The 18,769-nt window shown below is 39.4% G+C and overlaps 1 protein-coding gene across 4 annotated transcripts in view; it reads left to right on the top strand.

The window, feature by feature from the left end:
- LOC109423294 (rap guanine nucleotide exchange factor 4) overlaps positions 1-18,534 on the top strand; it is a 957,479-nt gene extending 938,945 nt beyond the window's left edge. For all 4 annotated transcript variants that reach the window (XM_062854198.1, XM_029870605.2, XM_020077464.3 and 1 more), the window contains 2 exons: positions 17,535-17,713; positions 17,779-18,534. In XM_062854198.1, coding sequence (XP_062710182.1) covers positions 17,535-17,713; positions 17,779-17,903 — 304 coding nt within the window. In that variant the 3' untranslated portion in view covers positions 17,904-18,534. The remainder of the gene's footprint in view (positions 1-17,534; positions 17,714-17,778) is intronic.
- Positions 18,535-18,769: the final 235 nt, after the last annotated feature.

Below are 18,769 nucleotides of genomic sequence, written 5' to 3'. Positions count from 1 at the left end.
TACATTTGGGTATGAAACATATACAAATATTGTATTAGGGCCTTGCAAATACAAAAATTGGTAGGTGGCAGTATACCAAAAATTGTATTGGCTTCCTAGAACCTGGAAAAGGAAAATTTCGCATGTGTGCGTGTGCTCTGTCGCACTGGTTTCTCATTATTTGTTCTATTTTTAGACTGATCATGGCAGCAGCGGCGGCATCAAATACCAATACATGTTTAAAAAGAAAGACGGGCGGCGGCGGGAATCGAACCGAGACACTATCATGGTGATACACGGTATCCTGCGCTCTTACCAGCACGGCTATAACTGCACATGATTAGACAAGAGGCTGAAAGCCATCATCATCAACACAAACGTGGCTTGGTGATGGAAGTGATACAGCCGCCACACTGCACAATGGGTCCAGAGCCGTATTTGCGGACAAAACTGTTTAAGCTTCAGCTTTAAGTTTTTAGACACATATTGTGTTTTAGAAAGTTTATTTTCAATTGTTGACCCTATTCCCTATTATTGTTATGTTAGGGTGGTTCGTCTGGTTAAACTGATTCAAAAATCTGCTTTCTAATAATTTTATTTGCGATGCCATGATGGATGGTGATGGATCGTTTAATTAGAAATTCCACCAATAAACGGCAAATTTTAAATTTCATATATCTCAGGACTCTCACCACTTAGAAAGTTGGTGTCTTCGACAACGTTGTTAAGTGAGTCAAGGGCTTACAGTTAATGGTCCACTAGGCGGCGCTAGTTACACATTTGCAAAATCATTCAAATGATTGATAATTTTTCGTGAAGTAATCAACAAGCTGTAAGTTTGTTTTCTTTGAACGTGTCTAAGTGAAGTCAAAGGTTTTTTCAAAGAGCTATGTATTAGTCATAATTGTGCAATGTCGCATTTCATTCGGTCCCCTTGATCCAGAGATATAGCAATTAAACGAAGAGCACTCAAATATGAACTACTTTATTAGAGTTGCTCCAATTTTATGTAACCTGTAACTTTCTATAATGTGTAGGGAATATTCTCAAATTTTATCTGCTAGTTGCACAACTAATTAGCTATAAATGGTACAAATTTGAGCTCGATTGAATAATTTTACATGAAGTTGGAGCGACTCTAGTTAAATGTTTCATATTTGAGTGTTCTTCGTTAAACTGCTATATCTCTGGATTAAGTGAACCAAATGAAAAGAAATTTTGCACATTTATGACTAATATATAGCTCTTTGAAAAACCTTTGACTTGACTTAAATATGTTCAAAGAAAACTAAATTACAGCTTTTTGATTGCTTTACGAAAAAAAAACATTCATTTCCATAATTTTGCAAATGTGTAACTTGCGCTTCCTTGTGGCAAAATTTCGAAACAAATGGACCATTAACTGTAAGCCCTTGACCTACCAAACAACATTGTCAAAGACACCAACTTTGTAAGTGACCAGAATTCTGAGATATATTAAATTTAAAATTTGCTTGACCTCTAGCACCGCCTAGTGGTATATACAAAATCATGCTAAGTTTTAAAAATTGCCTAAAATATTTTTAGCAAGTTGTATCCTTTTATAAAGTCCACCAAAACTATTCAAATTTTGATTACTTGTTCCTCAACGAGTTTGATTTAATTGGTGCAAATTTGGGCTTGATTGATTATTCAACTTTACACGAAATTAGAGCCCTTCTATCTATATCTAGTTTTTGACTTCCGTTTATCAAACTACTGTACCTTAGGACTAAGCGAACCGAATTAAATTAAATTTTGAAAGTTTGTGACTATTGTATTGGTCTTCATGTATCGTTGGACTCGACTAAAATATGACCGAAGGCAAACAAGTTGCAATTTATTGAAAACATTTCGAGAAGTTCTAATGACTCGAATGTTTTATCCAAGGGATGAAAGTCTCTTTAATAAAGACAAATCAATCGAATGTTTTATTTTTGTAAATTTGCTATGACTTTGTAAAACATTCTGATATTGTATAAGGAATAATTAATCAGCAGATTTTTGGATAAGCCACACTTGATTGACCGTAATCATTTCACAATAATGAAAAAAAAAAGAAATGACAGAAACATTTTTGTCTTCGTAAATACGACTCTAGACCCATTGTGCACTGAAAAGCCCGCATCCAGCAGGTTGCTGTTTGCAAGTGGAAAATTCCATGTAGACAATAGGACGCGAAGCTCAGCAGCGAAGCGAAAGTTATTTTTAGACGCAACCCGGTTCAACTTCTCGGGTTTGAATGGAGGTGTTTGTGTGTAGTGGTATGGAAGCTATGTAACCGTGTAGCGCATCTTAATACAACGAATGGATTATGATTTATCACATTTTCTGTATGTTTTTAATACATAAATTGGTAGAAAAGGCATATCGCAATTTTTGGTAGCTTTTCTTGTTTTGCGTGTAGCCTTGACTGGTCACTGCCGACTCAGCTATCACATGGCGAATATTCAGCAAGCTGATTCATTTGCATGTGATAGCTGTGATCCGATTATGGAACTTCGTATCATTTGATATGTAACTGTCCAGTTTTTGCGCAACTGCGTTTCCGAGTATTCGGTAAACACTTATTAAGTGAAACTGACTTCAGAGACCTGAATATTCAGGATATTCTGTTGTTCTTAGCCCGCTGTGGTAAAGAGCTATAGGCTCTCTTTCGCTTTATGCGTTATTACAGTGCCCTTTTCAGGGCGCTGTTTGAACCCATTGTGGTACGCTTATGCGTTAGTACCCTCTTCCAGTGTATTTTTCCTATTTCCCTACATGTCCTTATCACCATCCTTATCCTTATTTCCTTCGTTTTCTCTCAGGTAGATGATGAAATAGGCTATTATTTTGGCGATGGCACAAATGTCCCAAATGGAGGATAACGTGCCTCTGAAGCCGGCCTTCTGATAACTGATACCTGATACCCAAATTTCAGGAGGCTCCACAAATTCTCAATTCATTTAGGGTATTGGTTCCCTTATTAAGCATGTGGCTCCCATTTCCATCCTACGGAAAACAAGGGATTGAAGCGCTGTTTGTTTTGTTTCTTATTTTTGTATTTTTTGTTAGAAGTGAGCACCCTTGAAAACAAAAAGGACGGAATCAGTCGATGCCGTAATCGCTTGTTTTCGAATAGGATAAACATGGGAGCGTGAGGTTACTGATGTAACACATACCCTATAAAAATGAGCTTAGCTTAGACTGACTGTACACATATCATTGGTTGCTATTCCGTGATTGAGATGAACTGATCGCATGCGTTCAAAACTTCCGATGGTCATTACCGTCAAAGTCCAACGCTGCGGCTCAACATCGAGCGGCTGCGGAACGTAGAAGTGGCTCAAGTCTACGAGTAGCAGTTAACAGTGGCGCTACCATCGGCAGAGCAGCTTCGCGCAGCTACACTTGAAGATGGCTGGAGGGACATGCGATCCGTCATAGGTAGTACCTCGCATGCAGCACTAGGCCTCGCGTCGCGACTCCGAATCACAGTAACGACTGGTACGACGGCGAATATGAACAGTTGAAAAACGAGAAAAAGGCAGCATCGGCGAGAATGTTGCAACACCGTACGAAGGCCATTTAGGCAGGTTATAGACAGGTTCCGGGAGAAAGAAGCTCCAGCAAGAAGAACGAGATCGCGAAGCAATGGAAGAGCTGTGCCGCGCTAAGTACACACGGAAGTTCTACGAGAAACTGAATAGCTCGCGCAGAGGCTTTGTGCCACAAGCCGACATGTACCGAGATAATAACGGGAATATTCTTACGAGCGAGCGTGAGGTGTTCGAGAGGTGGCGGCAGCATTACGATGAGTACCTCAATGGCGACGTTGCAAGCACCGAAGTTGGCATGGTAACAGATGTAGGAGTATATGCGCAGGACGAAAGATTTCCAGCCCCTAAGCTCCAAGAGATTGAAGAGAAGGTTAGCCGCTTGAAAACAACAAAGCCGCTGGAGCAGATGAACTACCAAGCGAGTTACTACAATACGGTGGAGAAGCACTGGTGAGAGCACTACACTGGGTCATTACCAAGATTTGGGAGGAGGGTAACACATACCCTATAAAAATGAGCTTAGCTTAGACTGACTGTACACATATCATTGGTTGCTATTCCGTGATTGAGATGAACTGATCGCATGCGTTCAAAACTTCCGATGGTCATTACCGTCAAAGTCCAACGCTGCGGCTCAACATCGAGCGGCTGCGGAACGTAGAAGTGGCTCAAGTCTACGAGTAGCAGTTAACAGTGGCGCTACCATCGGCAGAGCAGCTTCGCGCAGCTACACTTGAAGATGGCTGGAGGGACATGCGATCCGTCATAGGTAGTACCTCGCATGCAGCACTAGGCCTCGCGTCGCGACTCCGAATCACAGTAACGACTGGTACGACGGCGAATATGAACAGTTGAAAAACGAGAAAAAGGCAGCATCGGCGAGAATGTTGCAACACCGTACGAAGGCCATTTAGGCAGGTTATAGACAGGTTCCGGGAGAAAGAAGCTCCAGCAAGAAGAACGAGATCGCGAAGCAATGGAAGAGCTGTGCCGCGCTAAGTACACACGGAAGTTCTACGAGAAACTGAATAGCTCGCGCAGAGGCTTTGTGCCACAAGCCGACATGTACCGAGATAATAACGGGAATATTCTTACGAGCGAGCGTGAGGTGTTCGAGAGGTGGCGGCAGCATTACGATGAGTACCTCAATGGCGACGTTGCAAGCACCGAAGTTGGCATGGTAACAGATGTAGGAGTATATGCGCAGGACGAAAGATTTCCAGCCCCTAAGCTCCAAGAGATTGAAGAGAAGGTTAGCCGCTTGAAAACAACAAAGCCGCTGGAGCAGATGAACTACCAAGCGAGTTACTACAATACGGTGGAGAAGCACTGGTGAGAGCACTACACTGGGTCATTACCAAGATTTGGGAGGAGGAAGTATTACCGGAGGAATGGATGAAAGGTATCGTGTGTCCCATCTACAAAAAGGGCGACAAGTTGAATTGCGGGAACTATCGCGCGATCACACTACTGAGCGCTGCCTTCAAAATACTCTCTCAAATCTTATTCCGCCGTCTATCACCGATTTCAAGAGAGTTGGTGGGGCAATATCAGGCTGGGTTCAAGGGTGAACGCGCTACAACGGACCAGATGTTCGCCATCCGCCAGATGTTGCAGAAATGCCGCGAATACAACGTGCCCACACATCACTTGTTCATCGATTTCAAATCGGCGTATGATACAATGGATCGAGATCAGCTATGGCAAATTATGTACTTGTATGAATTCCCGGATAAACTTATACGATTGATCAAGGCGACGATGCGATGGATCGAGTAATGTGAGTAGTTCGAGTATCAAGGACACTTCGAGTCCCTTCGAATCTCGCAGAGGGTTACGGCAAGGTATTTCGTGCTTGCTGTTTAACCTTCCTTTAGCATCACGTTGGCAGCAGCTCGCTGACGTAGTGTATGGTTTGGGTCAAAAATGACCCTAATGCCAAAGGAGGGTTAACATTGCTTTAGAAAACGGGGGGAAAAAGAAGAGCGGGGATAAACACGAGCGGCACGATTTAAACGAAGTTCGTTCGTTCGCTTGGTTTTGCTGATGATATTGATATTACAGCTCGCAAATTTGAGACGATTGCGGAAACGTACATCCGACTAAAGAATGAACCCAGGGGAATCGGATTTATCATTAATGTGTCGAATACTACAAAGTACATGATGGCAAAGGGCTCTAGGGAGCATTTTATGCGCCAACCACCCCGAATCTCTATCGACAGTGATGAAATCGAGGCGGTTGAAGAATTCGTGTGCTTGGGCTCATTGGTCAACGCCGACAACTACACGACACCAGCAGAGAAATTCAGAGACGCACTGTGGCAGGAAATCGAGCTTACTTTGGACTCCGTAATACTCTACGATCGAACATAGTTCGGCGCCGCACGAAGTTTACTGTCAACAAAACGCTGATTAGATCGGTAGTTCTCTATGGGAACAAAGCATGGACTATGCGTGCAGAGACTAACGCGCCCTTGGAGTTTTCAAACAGAAATTGTTGCGTACCATCTACAGCGGAGTGCAGATGGAAGACGGTACGTGGAGAAGGCGAATGATCCACGAGCTGCATCAACTGCTCAGTTAACCAACACCGCGAAAATTGGGAGGCTACGGTGGGCGGGACACGTCACCAAGATGTTGGATAACAACCCGGTAAAAATGATTCTCGAGGGTAATCCGAGCAGCACAAGACGACGTGGTGCGCAGCGAGCGAGATGGATCGATCAAGTGGAGGACGAGCTACGAACCCTTCGCAGAATGCGTGACTAGAGACAGCCATGGACCGAGTCGATTGGAGACGACTCCTGCGTACAACAATGGACTTTCAGGCCTTAGTCTGACCGGTAAGGTAAATAAATCTGGAATAGTTTCCTAAAATAGCAGAGAATTTTATTTTCGTAAACTAATTGACATCCTGTTATGAGTATGCATAGCTTTTATAACATTGAAAATCACTGAAGAACCAACAACTGGTTTTGAAAAATTGAAGTTATATCGTCTATCCATCATCATCACAAAGTGCCATAACTGTTAGGCAGCCACACCGAATCAAACCGGGACAAATTGACTTTACGTTTTTTCCATTAACCTGTTGGTTGAAGCACGACGAAGTACTTTCGCATCACTATAACCACCACCAGTGGCTTAAAACGAAGCAGAATAAAAAAGATCAACTTTCAAAAGAAACCACCGCCAGAAGACGACGAGAATGACGCGACGTTGCGCCTGGTAACGGCAACGTGATTGATGTTGAGCCTCCTTTTAGGGCTGTGAGATGAGAGAATGTCGTGTGTGGGTGACTGAAATGCCACCGCAGCACATCTCCCTTACCTATGCTAAAGGTCGGTCCACAAGAGCAGCTCCGTCAACGTGAGAAGCTCAATATTAACACCTCTCTATCAAACGCTTCGCCGGCCCTTTGTAGCTATTCTATAGGGAAGAGCTCAACTTTTCAAATCAGTAGAGCTTCTTCGCGAAGCAGAATCCTGTAGTACAGGTTTGATGGGGAAGTGAAACTCTTTCCTCGTCGGTGTACTTGACAAGGATTCACCACAAAGGACAACCTCGGCTGGCGAGTGCATGGGTGAAGCAGATCATTGGTACTCAAAACCCCTTACCGTCTACCCTCGTTGGTTTGACCGCATGTAATCTGAACACTTTTTAGTTTGACCCCCTATAATCTGCACATCGTTTGAATTAAAAATGGTTCAAACGTCATTCTGCTAATGGAACGGTGTGAAACGGAACGCAGAACCAAAACAAAACACCAAATCAGGTTGCCAGTAGTGTGTTTTTCAATGCTAACAGAGTTGCTAGACGTTCAAATTAAAAATGAACCCCGTTGGTTTGCATGAGGTGCCGTTCAAACGAACGGAGGTAGACGGTATTTGGACTTTTTTTTTCTTTTTTTAAAGTTGACACTCAAATTGGAGTATAAACAACATACTAAATTATTTACTCATCTATCTACTTTATCAAACCTACTTGTTTAATAAATCAAATTTTCAAACATTTCAGCTATCTATTAGATTTCAAAATCTGCTTACACTACTGAGAAACACCTCCCACATCTTCACCGAAAGCTCTCGAGGTGATATCAAAGAAGATTAGAACCGAAATTTAATTTACCTTTCCTATTATTACGATAGGCTGAAGCTGTGTACGCAACCGACAGTGTATTTACGGACCCTCCCATCCCCTTCTTCATAACTTCTCGTCTCACAAAATCTTGAGCAGAGGACGCCCTACCAAAAATGTTTTGCGGACTTTTGGCGAAGCTTTCCCTCATTGAATTGCATCCAACTCGGGCCCAACTGGAAACGCCAAAGATCAAGTGATAGCAATTTAATCTACTTTAACACACATTGCATTGGCTGGCATCTCAACTCTCGACAGTAGATGAAAAGGTTTCAAAGTTGTCGGCCGATTGAAATGAGGGGCGATGAAATTCTGTGGTAGTGATACCTACACCCAAAATCACACACATCTTCTTTTGATATCTTCATCAAAAGTTTTCAATCGAAACCATTATCGACTCTCCGGGTGTCTGAATGTTTCAATGATATGAACTATATGTCGGACTCGATTATCCGGGGAACAGAAAAAAAAGTCAGCCTTTCCTTTGCACGACATCTTTTCAGCTTTTTTTATTTAAGACAATTTTACTTTTTTAGTTGAGATAACTTTACAGCACCCTCTGGGAATTCCTCTATTCGTTTGGAAAACTCCTCCAGGAATTCCAGGAGTTCAAAGTACTCCATCTGTACAACTGGTACATCTCCAATAATCTCTGCTGTAGATTCTTTCCGGAATCCCTTCTGGAGATTTCTCCTGGAGGATTCCTACAAAAAAAGAACTCCAAAGTATTCCTAAAAGAAGTTTTTAAAGGATTTCCAGACAGGTCTCCTGGAGAATTTTCGAAAAGAACTTCTGGTGGGTTCTAAGGACGAACTTTTGGAAAAATTCCAAAAGAAAGAATAGGTAAGCTCCCAGAAGGAACTCCTGGAGGATTCTTAGAAGAAACTCCTGGAGTATTGCCAGAGGGAACTCCTGGAGAGGATTCCCAGAATGACATGAAAAATTTGCAAAATGATGTCTAGTCTAGTCTAGTCTACACATACACAGCTATTCATTGAAAGAATTCTGGAAAATGATAGAATCGACTACTTCTATCAGTTTTCTTGTAATTGTTAATGTTTGCAGTGCATCGGAAATGCATTACAAGCATTAAGGTTGAAGAAGTCGTCAATTGTATCATTATCAGCAGCAGATTCTCGTTCAAGACACAAATGTTTGTTATGAATGCAATAGAGTGAATATATTTTCATTACAAATATTTATGTCTTAAACGAGAAAACTGCTTTCGAATTTTCACATAAACCATGGTATCAATGACAACTTTTTCAACCTTAAAGCGACCAGGCCTATTGTGCAGCGTTATTAAGTTCACTATCGAACAATTGAATGGGGACATATCTTACCAACCGCTCATTTTTGTATAGAATAAATTGAGAAATCGGTAGGAGTGACGCAGCTAAGAAGGCAAATGTCGCTCCTTGGTCTTCTGATTCTGCAAAAGCTGCAAAATTCATGCAAAGAAAAATTTGCAGAAGGAAGTCTTGGAGAAAATTCAGTAGAAAATCTTGGATAATTTTCTAGAACAGATTACTGCATTTTTTTTTTAATTCCAGCAGATTTTCCTCCTGGCGTTCCTTCTAGAACTCATCCACGACTTGCAAGATTTCGAAAATCGTCTAAGAGATTTCTCCAGGATTTCCTACTGGATTCCCTACAAGACTTCCTTCTGCAAATTTATCAGTAGTTCATTCTGGGAACTTCATTCTGGAATGGCTTCTGGAAATTCTGGGTAAATCCCATATGGAACTCCTAGAAGAATTTCAAGAACATTTCTTGTATGAGGCCCAGAAAGTAGTCCATAACGAATTCAAGCTCCTACAACTCTTAAAGCAATCCCCGTAGAAACGGGAGGAATTTAAAAGGAGACATCTGGTTCAATTCCAGATGGAACTTCCAAGAAAATCCCAGAAGGAACTTCTGAAGAAATTTCAGGGTTCAGTAATTCTTTTAGCCATTCAAACAAAAGCTTCTCATCGAATTTCAAAAAATTATCAAGTAGAATTGTACGAGATTATCAATAAGAATCCCAGAAACATTCTTGTAAAAATCCCAGGAAATATTCCTTGGGGAAACCTTGAAGTAGTTTTGGAGAAATTCAAAGAGAATTCATAGAAAAATCCCATGAGATTTGCTAAAACTATACCTACCAGAAAAAAATCTCAAAGCAATCCTTGAAGAATTCCTGAAGGAATCTCAGAAGATACTCATGGAGAAATTCCTCCTAGTGGAACTTCTAATGGCATCCCAAAGGAACTTAAGGAGAAGCTGGAAGCATTTTCTCATTTTTTGGCTTTTGATTTTTTATTAAATAACGGAGCAATATTTTAAAAATCGGTTCTCATACACATGTAGAGGAAGGAATGGTATCCCTTGATTTTTTTTCTGTTGAAAACAGGTATTGCTTTAAAATTTTCACCAAAAAGCTTTACTGAAATTTCTAAAGGAATTCTTCAAGAAGTTCTTTTAAACAAATCTTCCAACGATTGCATTAGGAATTACTCCAGAGAAACTCTTTCGGAAGCTCTTTTACATATTCTACAAGTAATATCTCCAGAAACGCATCTCAAGTTTCTTATAACAATTTGTGCATTTTTTTCCAGAAATTCCCCCCAGCAATTCCACAAGAACTTCGTAAAGCGATTCGATCAGGAATCGTTCAAATACCCTGTGGTATAGGAATTCCTCTAGAGATTTTAGGAATTCGATTCCACTTGGAATTATTTCAAAGATTTCAAAAATAATTCTTCCAAAGATTCCTCCACCACGAAGTCACCAGAGTTCTTGAGAAATTAGAAAATAATTCTCGAGAGGTTCTTCTAAGAATACCTCCAATGTACTTGCCACACGGTTTCCTCTTTGAATTCTTGCAGAGATAATTCCAGGAAATTCTTTGCAGTTTGCAAAAATCTCTTGAGCAATCTCTGAAGGATTTATTGACAGAATTTCTTAAGTAAATCGTTGATGATTGTCTGCATGAAGTTTTTGATGAATCTTTTAAAGAATTTCTGATTGACTCTCTTGAAAAAATTCCTGGAAGAATCCTTAGAGAAAGTCCAGGGAAAGCTTTTTGAGGAACCTGCGGTGGAACTGCTTGAGAATTCTCTACAAGAGTGTCTGAGCAAGGCATACCTGATATGATGTTTAAAACTATCACGCCGAGTACCTGGGCTCGGCCAATCCCAGTCGCTATTCCTTAGGAAGGGAATTACTGCCCGAGATGAACTAGCTCCGGGTCAAAAATTTCGTAATGAAGATGATAAAAAGAGTTTCTGGTTTAGGAAATCTAACAAGCTCATAGATGAATTTTCGAATCTCAGCAGGAATTTTGGGTTGGGTAGGATCTCTGAAGTCATTCTTAGAGAAAATATGATGAAATTTTTGAAAGAATCTAGAACAAAGAACCGATGAGTTTCTTGAAGTATTTTGGAAGAAATTTATGACAGCATCCCTGAAGGAACAACAGGAAGAATCCCCGGGTGAAATCTTAGGAGAAACCCATGGAGAAAGTCATGGTGGAATCTCTAAAGGAGTTTCACAGGAGCTTCAGAAGGATTTTATCAATAGATATCTCAGGAATACGTAGGTACCTAATAAGCTACATACTAGGTACTTTAATAGAGGTAGGAAAAATTAGGTTTAGGTAGATTTATAGGAATAGGTAGTTTTTTAGTAGCGGTAGGATTTTGGTATATAAGCGGGGTGAATGCGATGACTTCTTCAGTGGATAACTGACACTGAGGAAGATTACAAGTGGTAGTCGAAAAACGCGTATCTGTGAAAGGATATGCAACATAGGGCGGAATTAAAAGGTACGAAACTGATTACACTCATTCGAATCTGAAAGAAGAATATTTGGAATAATTCCTGGAAAAAATATTGGTAATTCCTCATCTGGAATCGTTGGAGGGCTTTGTGGTGGATTTTCAGAAGGAATTGCTGGAGGAATCGTTGTAAGAATTTCTGGATAATTTTTATTGACGAATTCCAGAGCAAACCTTTAGAATCATTCCTAAAAGAATTCGTTTCAGGAATTTCTGGTGGAGTCTTTGCAAGGAAACCAAGAAGAACGTTTGGAGAAATGCCCAAAACAATTTGTTGATCAATTTTTAGAGGAGACCGAAAGAATTCTGTGAAGAACCTCTGGAAGAAGATCTGGGCAAATCTTTGGAATTATTTAGGAAATCCTTTGTGAAATCTTTGAAAGATAACTCTAGATAAAACTGAAATTCTTGAAGAGTTCTCTGGCAGAGTTCACAAAGAAAGCTTGGAGAGATTAACAAAAGGCCGAAGTAGTTTCTGGAGGATTGTCTAATAGGATCTATTGTGAAATTCTCAGATGAATTTCCATTGAATATTTTTTTCCGGGAAATCATTGAAAGAATTCCGGGAGGAACACTTGAAAGAATTCCGGGATTGAATCTCTTGAATAATTCGAAGATTTTAGAAGAATTCTGCAGATAATTTCTAAAAGAATTCTGGAGAAGTCTCCGAAGAACTTCTGAGTTTATGGAAAAAAATTTTTGGAAAAATACCGGAAAGTTTTCCGGAAAAATCCAGAAAGGAGTCTAATGTAGACTTTTGGGAAGAAAATCTCTAAAAATTCCCGGAGAGATACTTGGAAGATTTCCGGAAAGAGACTTTGGAATTTTTTTGGAAAAATACAAAAAAAAGGTTCGAAAATTTACGGATCGAATAGCTGTAGGAATCCTTGAAAGAATTCCAATATTGATCTATGGGAAAGCACCAAAAGGAATCCTTGGAAGGATTCTTGGTGAAATTTCTATGAGGATTCCGAGAGAAATCACGGGAAGAATTTCCTGATAGAATTCTGGGAGAATCCCGAGAGGGGAGTTCCTTGTTAAAGTTCCGGAAAGAATTTTTGGAAATTTTCTGGGAGAAATCCATGGAATACTGCTGAGATGAATATCCAGAAGAATTCCAAAAGAAATCTCAGAAAGCTATCTCGAAGAAAGCCCTGGAAGAAATCAGAAATAAGTAACAGGAATAATTCCTAAAAGAATCCTTGAAAAATTTTCAACTTTATGATATTCTTCCACGAAAGAAATTCAAGAGGAATTCCTGAAAGATATGTATGAAAAATTTGCTGATCGCATTTCAAGCACCTCACTACTACCAAGAAAATTTAAACTCGCACACTACTGCTCTCAACGGAAAAGCCTCCAGTTTCGCCTTAAGGAGAATCCCTACAGAAACACATGACGGACTTACCTAAGGAACTCTTGGAAGAACTTAAAGAAGAGCTCAAGACAAAAATCTTAAGTTATGCTAACAGATTTGCTGGAAAAAATCCCAGGACGAATTTACGTCACGCAAAAATGTCCATTTTTATCGCACTATGTCGCGGTTTTTTGTATGAAACATCTGAATTTTTTGTATGGGTTGTAACATTTTGCTGAATCCAGCGTTGTGAATACTCACTTCCAAAAAGTTATGCCCGAGTAGATGAAAATAGCTCAATGATAGCACATTTTGATATTCATCAAGCGATTATTTTAGAAAGTTCCCTGAAACTTCCCTCAAAAATTCCTAATAAGATTCCTCCATAAATGTGTCCAAGGATTTCGAATCCAAGGAAATCTTCTATGAGTTTCTTCCAATATTTATCCATGGATTCCTTCACAAATTACTCCAGGACTTAGGTCTCGTCGTTATTTTCCGAAATTCTTCCAGGGATTCTTTATCAAATTTCTCCAGGGTTTCCTTCAGATCTTCTGCCATATTTTTTCCAGAATTTATGAGGAAATATCTGTAAGGTAGATTTTAATGGATTCCTTCTGAAACTTCACCAGGATTTGCTTTAGAAATATTTCTTGGGAATCGTTTGAAAAATACATCGGAAATTTCTCCAGGGATTCCTCCAGAATTTTCTACAGTGATTCCTTCCGCAATTCTTTCAAAGGTTCTTCAATAAACTCTTCCAGTGGTATCTTCAGAAAATTGTCCAGATGTTCCTTTAGATATTCGTTCATGAATGCCTCCAGGAATTTCTTCATGAATTTATCCAAAAAAATCCTGCACGAATTTGTTCAGAGATTCTTGCATTATTACTTTTAGTGACTCAGGCAGGAATTTCTCCAAAGATTCCTTCAGGATTTCCTCCAAGTATTCCTCCATGTATAACATCGGAAATTTATTCGACATTTCCTTTAAGGATAACTTCAATAGCTTCTCCATGGATTGTAGCCGCTGCTGGGCGATCCAGCATAAAACACGTGGCTTATGCGCCACTCCTCGAAAGGAGACCACGAGCCTAATTTTAATTGCCCGGATGAGACTCCCTAAGGGCGAGTCCATTTAATTTCCTGGGAAGGATTTATGGATCGATCCAGCTGGCTACGATCTAAAACGGTCAAACGGGAAATCCCTATTACCACAACATAACAGCACAATCACGACGACACTCAGAGAAGCGGTGAGAGATCTCACCTGAACCCCTGCGATCTCACTGAAGAGAAGTTCTCATCACTGGCAGACTCTCTCCTCTCGCCACCAGATCCCTCACTGAGCTGGAAGACACTCATAAGACAACCCAATCAAACTCGACATGTGGAGGACGGGAAACGAAGCTACAACAAAACGCGCAGTGATGTTAAATACATTTAAACAACCAAATTGCTAGGAAGGAAACTCAAACACATTTATTACAGATACTAATGGGACGGATACGAATATATTGGCTTATGTAACTATATTGACTTATTTCCTAGGATGACATACATGTTCATGGGTATACATCTATTCGAATTCAATAATCGTGTTTGAGTTCGTTCTCTATCTTCTACCTCCTAGCATGTGTGCGATTTCCCTAGGCTCTCCCTCTCTCTTCCTAACTGTGCTCAGTGCTCTGTATCGTGACGTCACATTTGTTGGAAGCTAAGCTTCGTATTTGTCTGCGCTCCTGGTGACGAAGCTTCCCTGCAGTGGTGGTGAAGACGGCTCACGCACGCATGCTTTAAGAAATTTATACAAAAATATTTCATAGGAGTTTCTACGGAGTTTCTATTAGGAATCTTTGCAGACGCTCATATTTGCGTTTCCTCAGGTATTCCTGCAGGATTTTTTTTTTCAAAATTCATAGTTTTTTTCAGGAATCAGAAAATCCTCAAAGAATTTGATTAAAGGATGTCTCCTGGAATTTTCCTATAAATTCCTATATTTTTTTTGCAGGAACTATACCAAGGGTTTCCCGAGAAATTTCTCCAGATATTTTTCAAATAAGTTGTTAATAAATTCTTCCTGGGATACCTTCAAGAATTTCCCTGGGATTTTTTCAGATAGTCCCCCAGAGATTCATTCCAATATACTTTCTAAGATTTTTACTGGGTTTCCACTTCAGAATTTTTTCAGGTATTCTTCCAGAAATTGCTGCTGGCGTTCCTTATGACCTTTTTTAGAGGTGATATTTCTTCAAAAATTCTTCCAGGGAGTTTTCAGAAATTCTTCTAAAAATTTCTTTACAAATCGTACAGAGATTGCTTCGGAAATTCTTCCAAGAATTTGAATAATTTCTTCAGTTATTCCTGAGAACATTCCTACAAGTCCTTTTATTTTAGAAATTTCTCCGCGATGTCTTTAAATATCCCTGCATATTTTTTTTTTGAATATTCCTCCAGGTATTTTTCAAAAATTACAAAAAGTCCACAATAATAAACAATTCTTAAATAAATCCCTAAAGGAATCTATCATCTATATATATAAAAATGAGTTTGGAGTTCCTTTGAGGCAACAAAACTCAAGAACGGATTAACCGTTCAGCATGACTCTTGCACGGTTCGGTTCGTATTAGTGGAGGCTGTGTTTATATGTACAAAAAGTTACGAAAATCAACTAGAAAAGTAAGAAAATTGATAAATAACTGATTTATCATGAGTTGGGAAGGAAATCAACACGATCGAAATGAAACCAATCTAGAGTGCGGTGATATTTTGAGCTCAACAGTTGTCAAACCACCACAACCGGGCAAGACAAAGTTTGCCGGGCCAGCTAGTTTCTAATAAATTCCTGGAAGATTATCTTAAAAACTCCCGGAAATATCTTTGGAAACTCCTAGACGAAAATCTTGCAATTTTTTTGGAAGGATTCCTGGACAAAAATTTCTGAAAAAAATCGAAATTATCTCTGGAGCGATTCTTGGATGAATTCCTACAATAATACCTTGAAGAATACATTAAGAATCATATTAAATACATTCTAAGAAAAACATATGAGAGACATTAGGAGGAACCATGTATGTAATTCCAAGGAAAAAAAATGTTCGAGAAATTTCTCGAACGATTCCTGGGAAAACCCGTTGAGGAGCTTTTGAAGCAATATCTATTGAAAAATGTCTGCAGAAATCACAGACAAAGGTACTGTTGGAATTCTTGAAGAAGTCCTTCAATAAGTATCTGAGGGACCCCTGGAGGATTTTCTGCAGGAATTCTTGGAAGAACTGCTGGACGTACCTCTGAAGGAATTTTCAGAAAAATTTGTTACACAATTTCTGAAAGGATTTGTACACAAAAATCCCTAGACTACTACCTGGAGAAATTTCGGAAGGAAATCCTACAGAAACAAAAAATACTGAAATAATTCTTTGGAAAATAAATTGAATAAAAGAATTTTGGAAGGAATATTTAAAATAATACCTGGAAGAGCTGGACATTCCTCTGCAGGTTTTCATAGAAAAAATTCTTGAAAAACCCCTTGAAAATGCTATAATGGATAGATTGTACAGTAATTTATGCAGGAATTGTTGGGAGAATATTCGAAAAAAAAATACTCTGAACGAATACCTGAAGGAAATTTTGAATAACTATAAAGAAATGCCTGAAGGAATACCTGAAGAAACTATTGATGAAACCTCTGAAGGAACTTCAAAAAGAATCGATTGAAAATTTTCTAGAGGATTTTCCAAATAAATGCCCGAAAAAAACTCTGAAGAAATGGAGCAATACCTGAACAAACCTCTGGGGAAATTCAAGCAATAATTTTCGAAAAATAGTTTCAGGAAAATGTTATGAATTTCTGAAGAAAAACCCTCGAGGAATGTATGAAAGATTCTCCGAATCTTTATGGTAAAATTTCCCCTGGAATTGCATTTTTTTTAAAGAAACGTTTGGAAGAACTCCTGAAAATCCTCTGGAGAAATTTGTACAAAAGTTTCTTGAGAAACTGTAGAAGAATTTTCGAAAAAATCCCTAAAAAAACTCCTGGAAAAAAAATCTGATGATATTTTTGAGGAATTCCTGCAGAAATGTTTAAAGAAATACAACAAGCATAAACTTGTGCAGCAAGCCTTGAAAGAATTTTCTATGGAATCCCTCAAGGAATCCCAGCAGGAATTTCAGAAGAAACCCGTGAACCAGTTTCAAAACGAATCTTCTGAGAAATTTCTTGAGAAACTCCTAAAGAAATCCCAAGGAAAATTCCTGATAGAATCTCTGGAAGAATCCCTGGAGGAATTTCCAAAGAAATCAATGGACAGGGATGGATGCATTCTGAAGGGATACTAAGAGGAATCTTTATAGGAGCTCTTGCTAAAAATATTGTTAGAAATCCTGCGATAATCTTCTTGCTGAAAACATTCAAGATTTTTTTTTATGAATCCTAAAAAAATCCCTTGGAGGTAATCCTAGAGAATTTTCTAGAAATTTCAAGTAGAACTATTGCTCTAAATTCACAAAAGAAATTCCAGCAAGAATGCCTCTTCTGCGATAATTACGTTAAATAATAATGCAGCCCAAGGAATCATAGAAACAAAGCGTAATCGTATCTGTTTTGATTTCATCCGGATACCCAATAAATCACAAATGAAAAATGTCAACACTCTGAAATTGTCTCCTATTTTCCGCAGAATGTCCGTCGGCAAGCTCCAGCCTCCGGTGATCCCCTTCATGCCCCTGCTGCTCAAGGACATGACTTTTGCGCACGAGGGCAACAAAACCAGCCTCGATGGCCTGGTGAATTTCGAGAAGATGCACATGATGGCACAAACGATGCGAACCGTTCGGTACTGTCGATCCAGGCACCTAGGTAAGTTCCCCGAAACCCTCCTGAATCCGTTCATCTGATCATCTCATTTCTCTCCGCCCGCACAGTATTGGATCCTCCCTCGCCAAAGAACGAAAACGAAATTCGCCAGTACATCAGCTGCTTCCGGACCATCGACAACCAAAGAGTGCTGACGGCGATGTCCCAGAAGGTGGAACCCCGGCGGTCGTAAAGCGGGTGGATTGTAACCCCAAACGAAGACGGGCTAAAACCCCAACCCAAAGGAACGAACACGTTTCCAGTGCAAAACATTCATACAATAATTTGGTAGAATTTATGTATACTGCTGGCTGGTACGGGACGTACAGACACGTGTGTTTGCGTGTAAGCAAGCATATCGAGTATTGTTTTTTGTCGAAGGATTCCTCCGGATTTTGGAGGAGTTCGCGCGATTACTATTTTCTCCATTCGAGGATTAGTTAGGAAGAGTGTGTGAGTAAGCTGTAATGTGGGTGTACTTTGTCGGTGATCCTTGTATGTGTGTGTACGTGTGAGCATGTTTAGTATTACTGTATTCGACGAAATGACTAGGAAGAGAACTAGTATTTTACCTACGTACAAAACACGTTGGCTTTGAAGAATAAGTTTGTCTCAGTCAGTATCTCACAGCTAATGATTACGTACTTATAACAATGTAACTTTATTACTTTCCAAGAAAAAAAAAACTTTCCTCGAAGTTATTAAACATTATGCTATGTTTTGGTACATATTATATTTTGTGTAATATTATTGTTTATTTGTCTCAGTTAATATTTATTTCTGTTGATAATCCTTTCAATAAACTTTTTGTTTTGTATCTACTATTTTATTTGCTTTTTTATTTGTTGCGTATTTCATCATCCAGTCAAACCCAAGTGTACATCAAATACCCTACTGAAAACTACCTGAATATTGAAACCAAACCCTTTTCATTATTCCGACATTCTAACGAGTTGACAACGTTGTACTACCTTCAAAGAACTCCTTCCCTGCCACAATTATAATCCATAATCTTACAAACAAAAGACATCTGCCACGATAATGGCCCCGAAGCGCTAG

This window comes from Aedes albopictus, chromosome 2, assembly GCF_035046485.1.
Source record: "Aedes albopictus strain Foshan chromosome 2, AalbF5, whole genome shotgun sequence".
In the NCBI taxonomy this organism is placed as follows: Eukaryota; Metazoa; Arthropoda; class Insecta; order Diptera; family Culicidae; genus Aedes; species Aedes albopictus.
The sequence above is the reverse complement of the archived record's forward strand: the minus strand, read 5'-3'. Positions and strand labels throughout refer to the sequence as shown.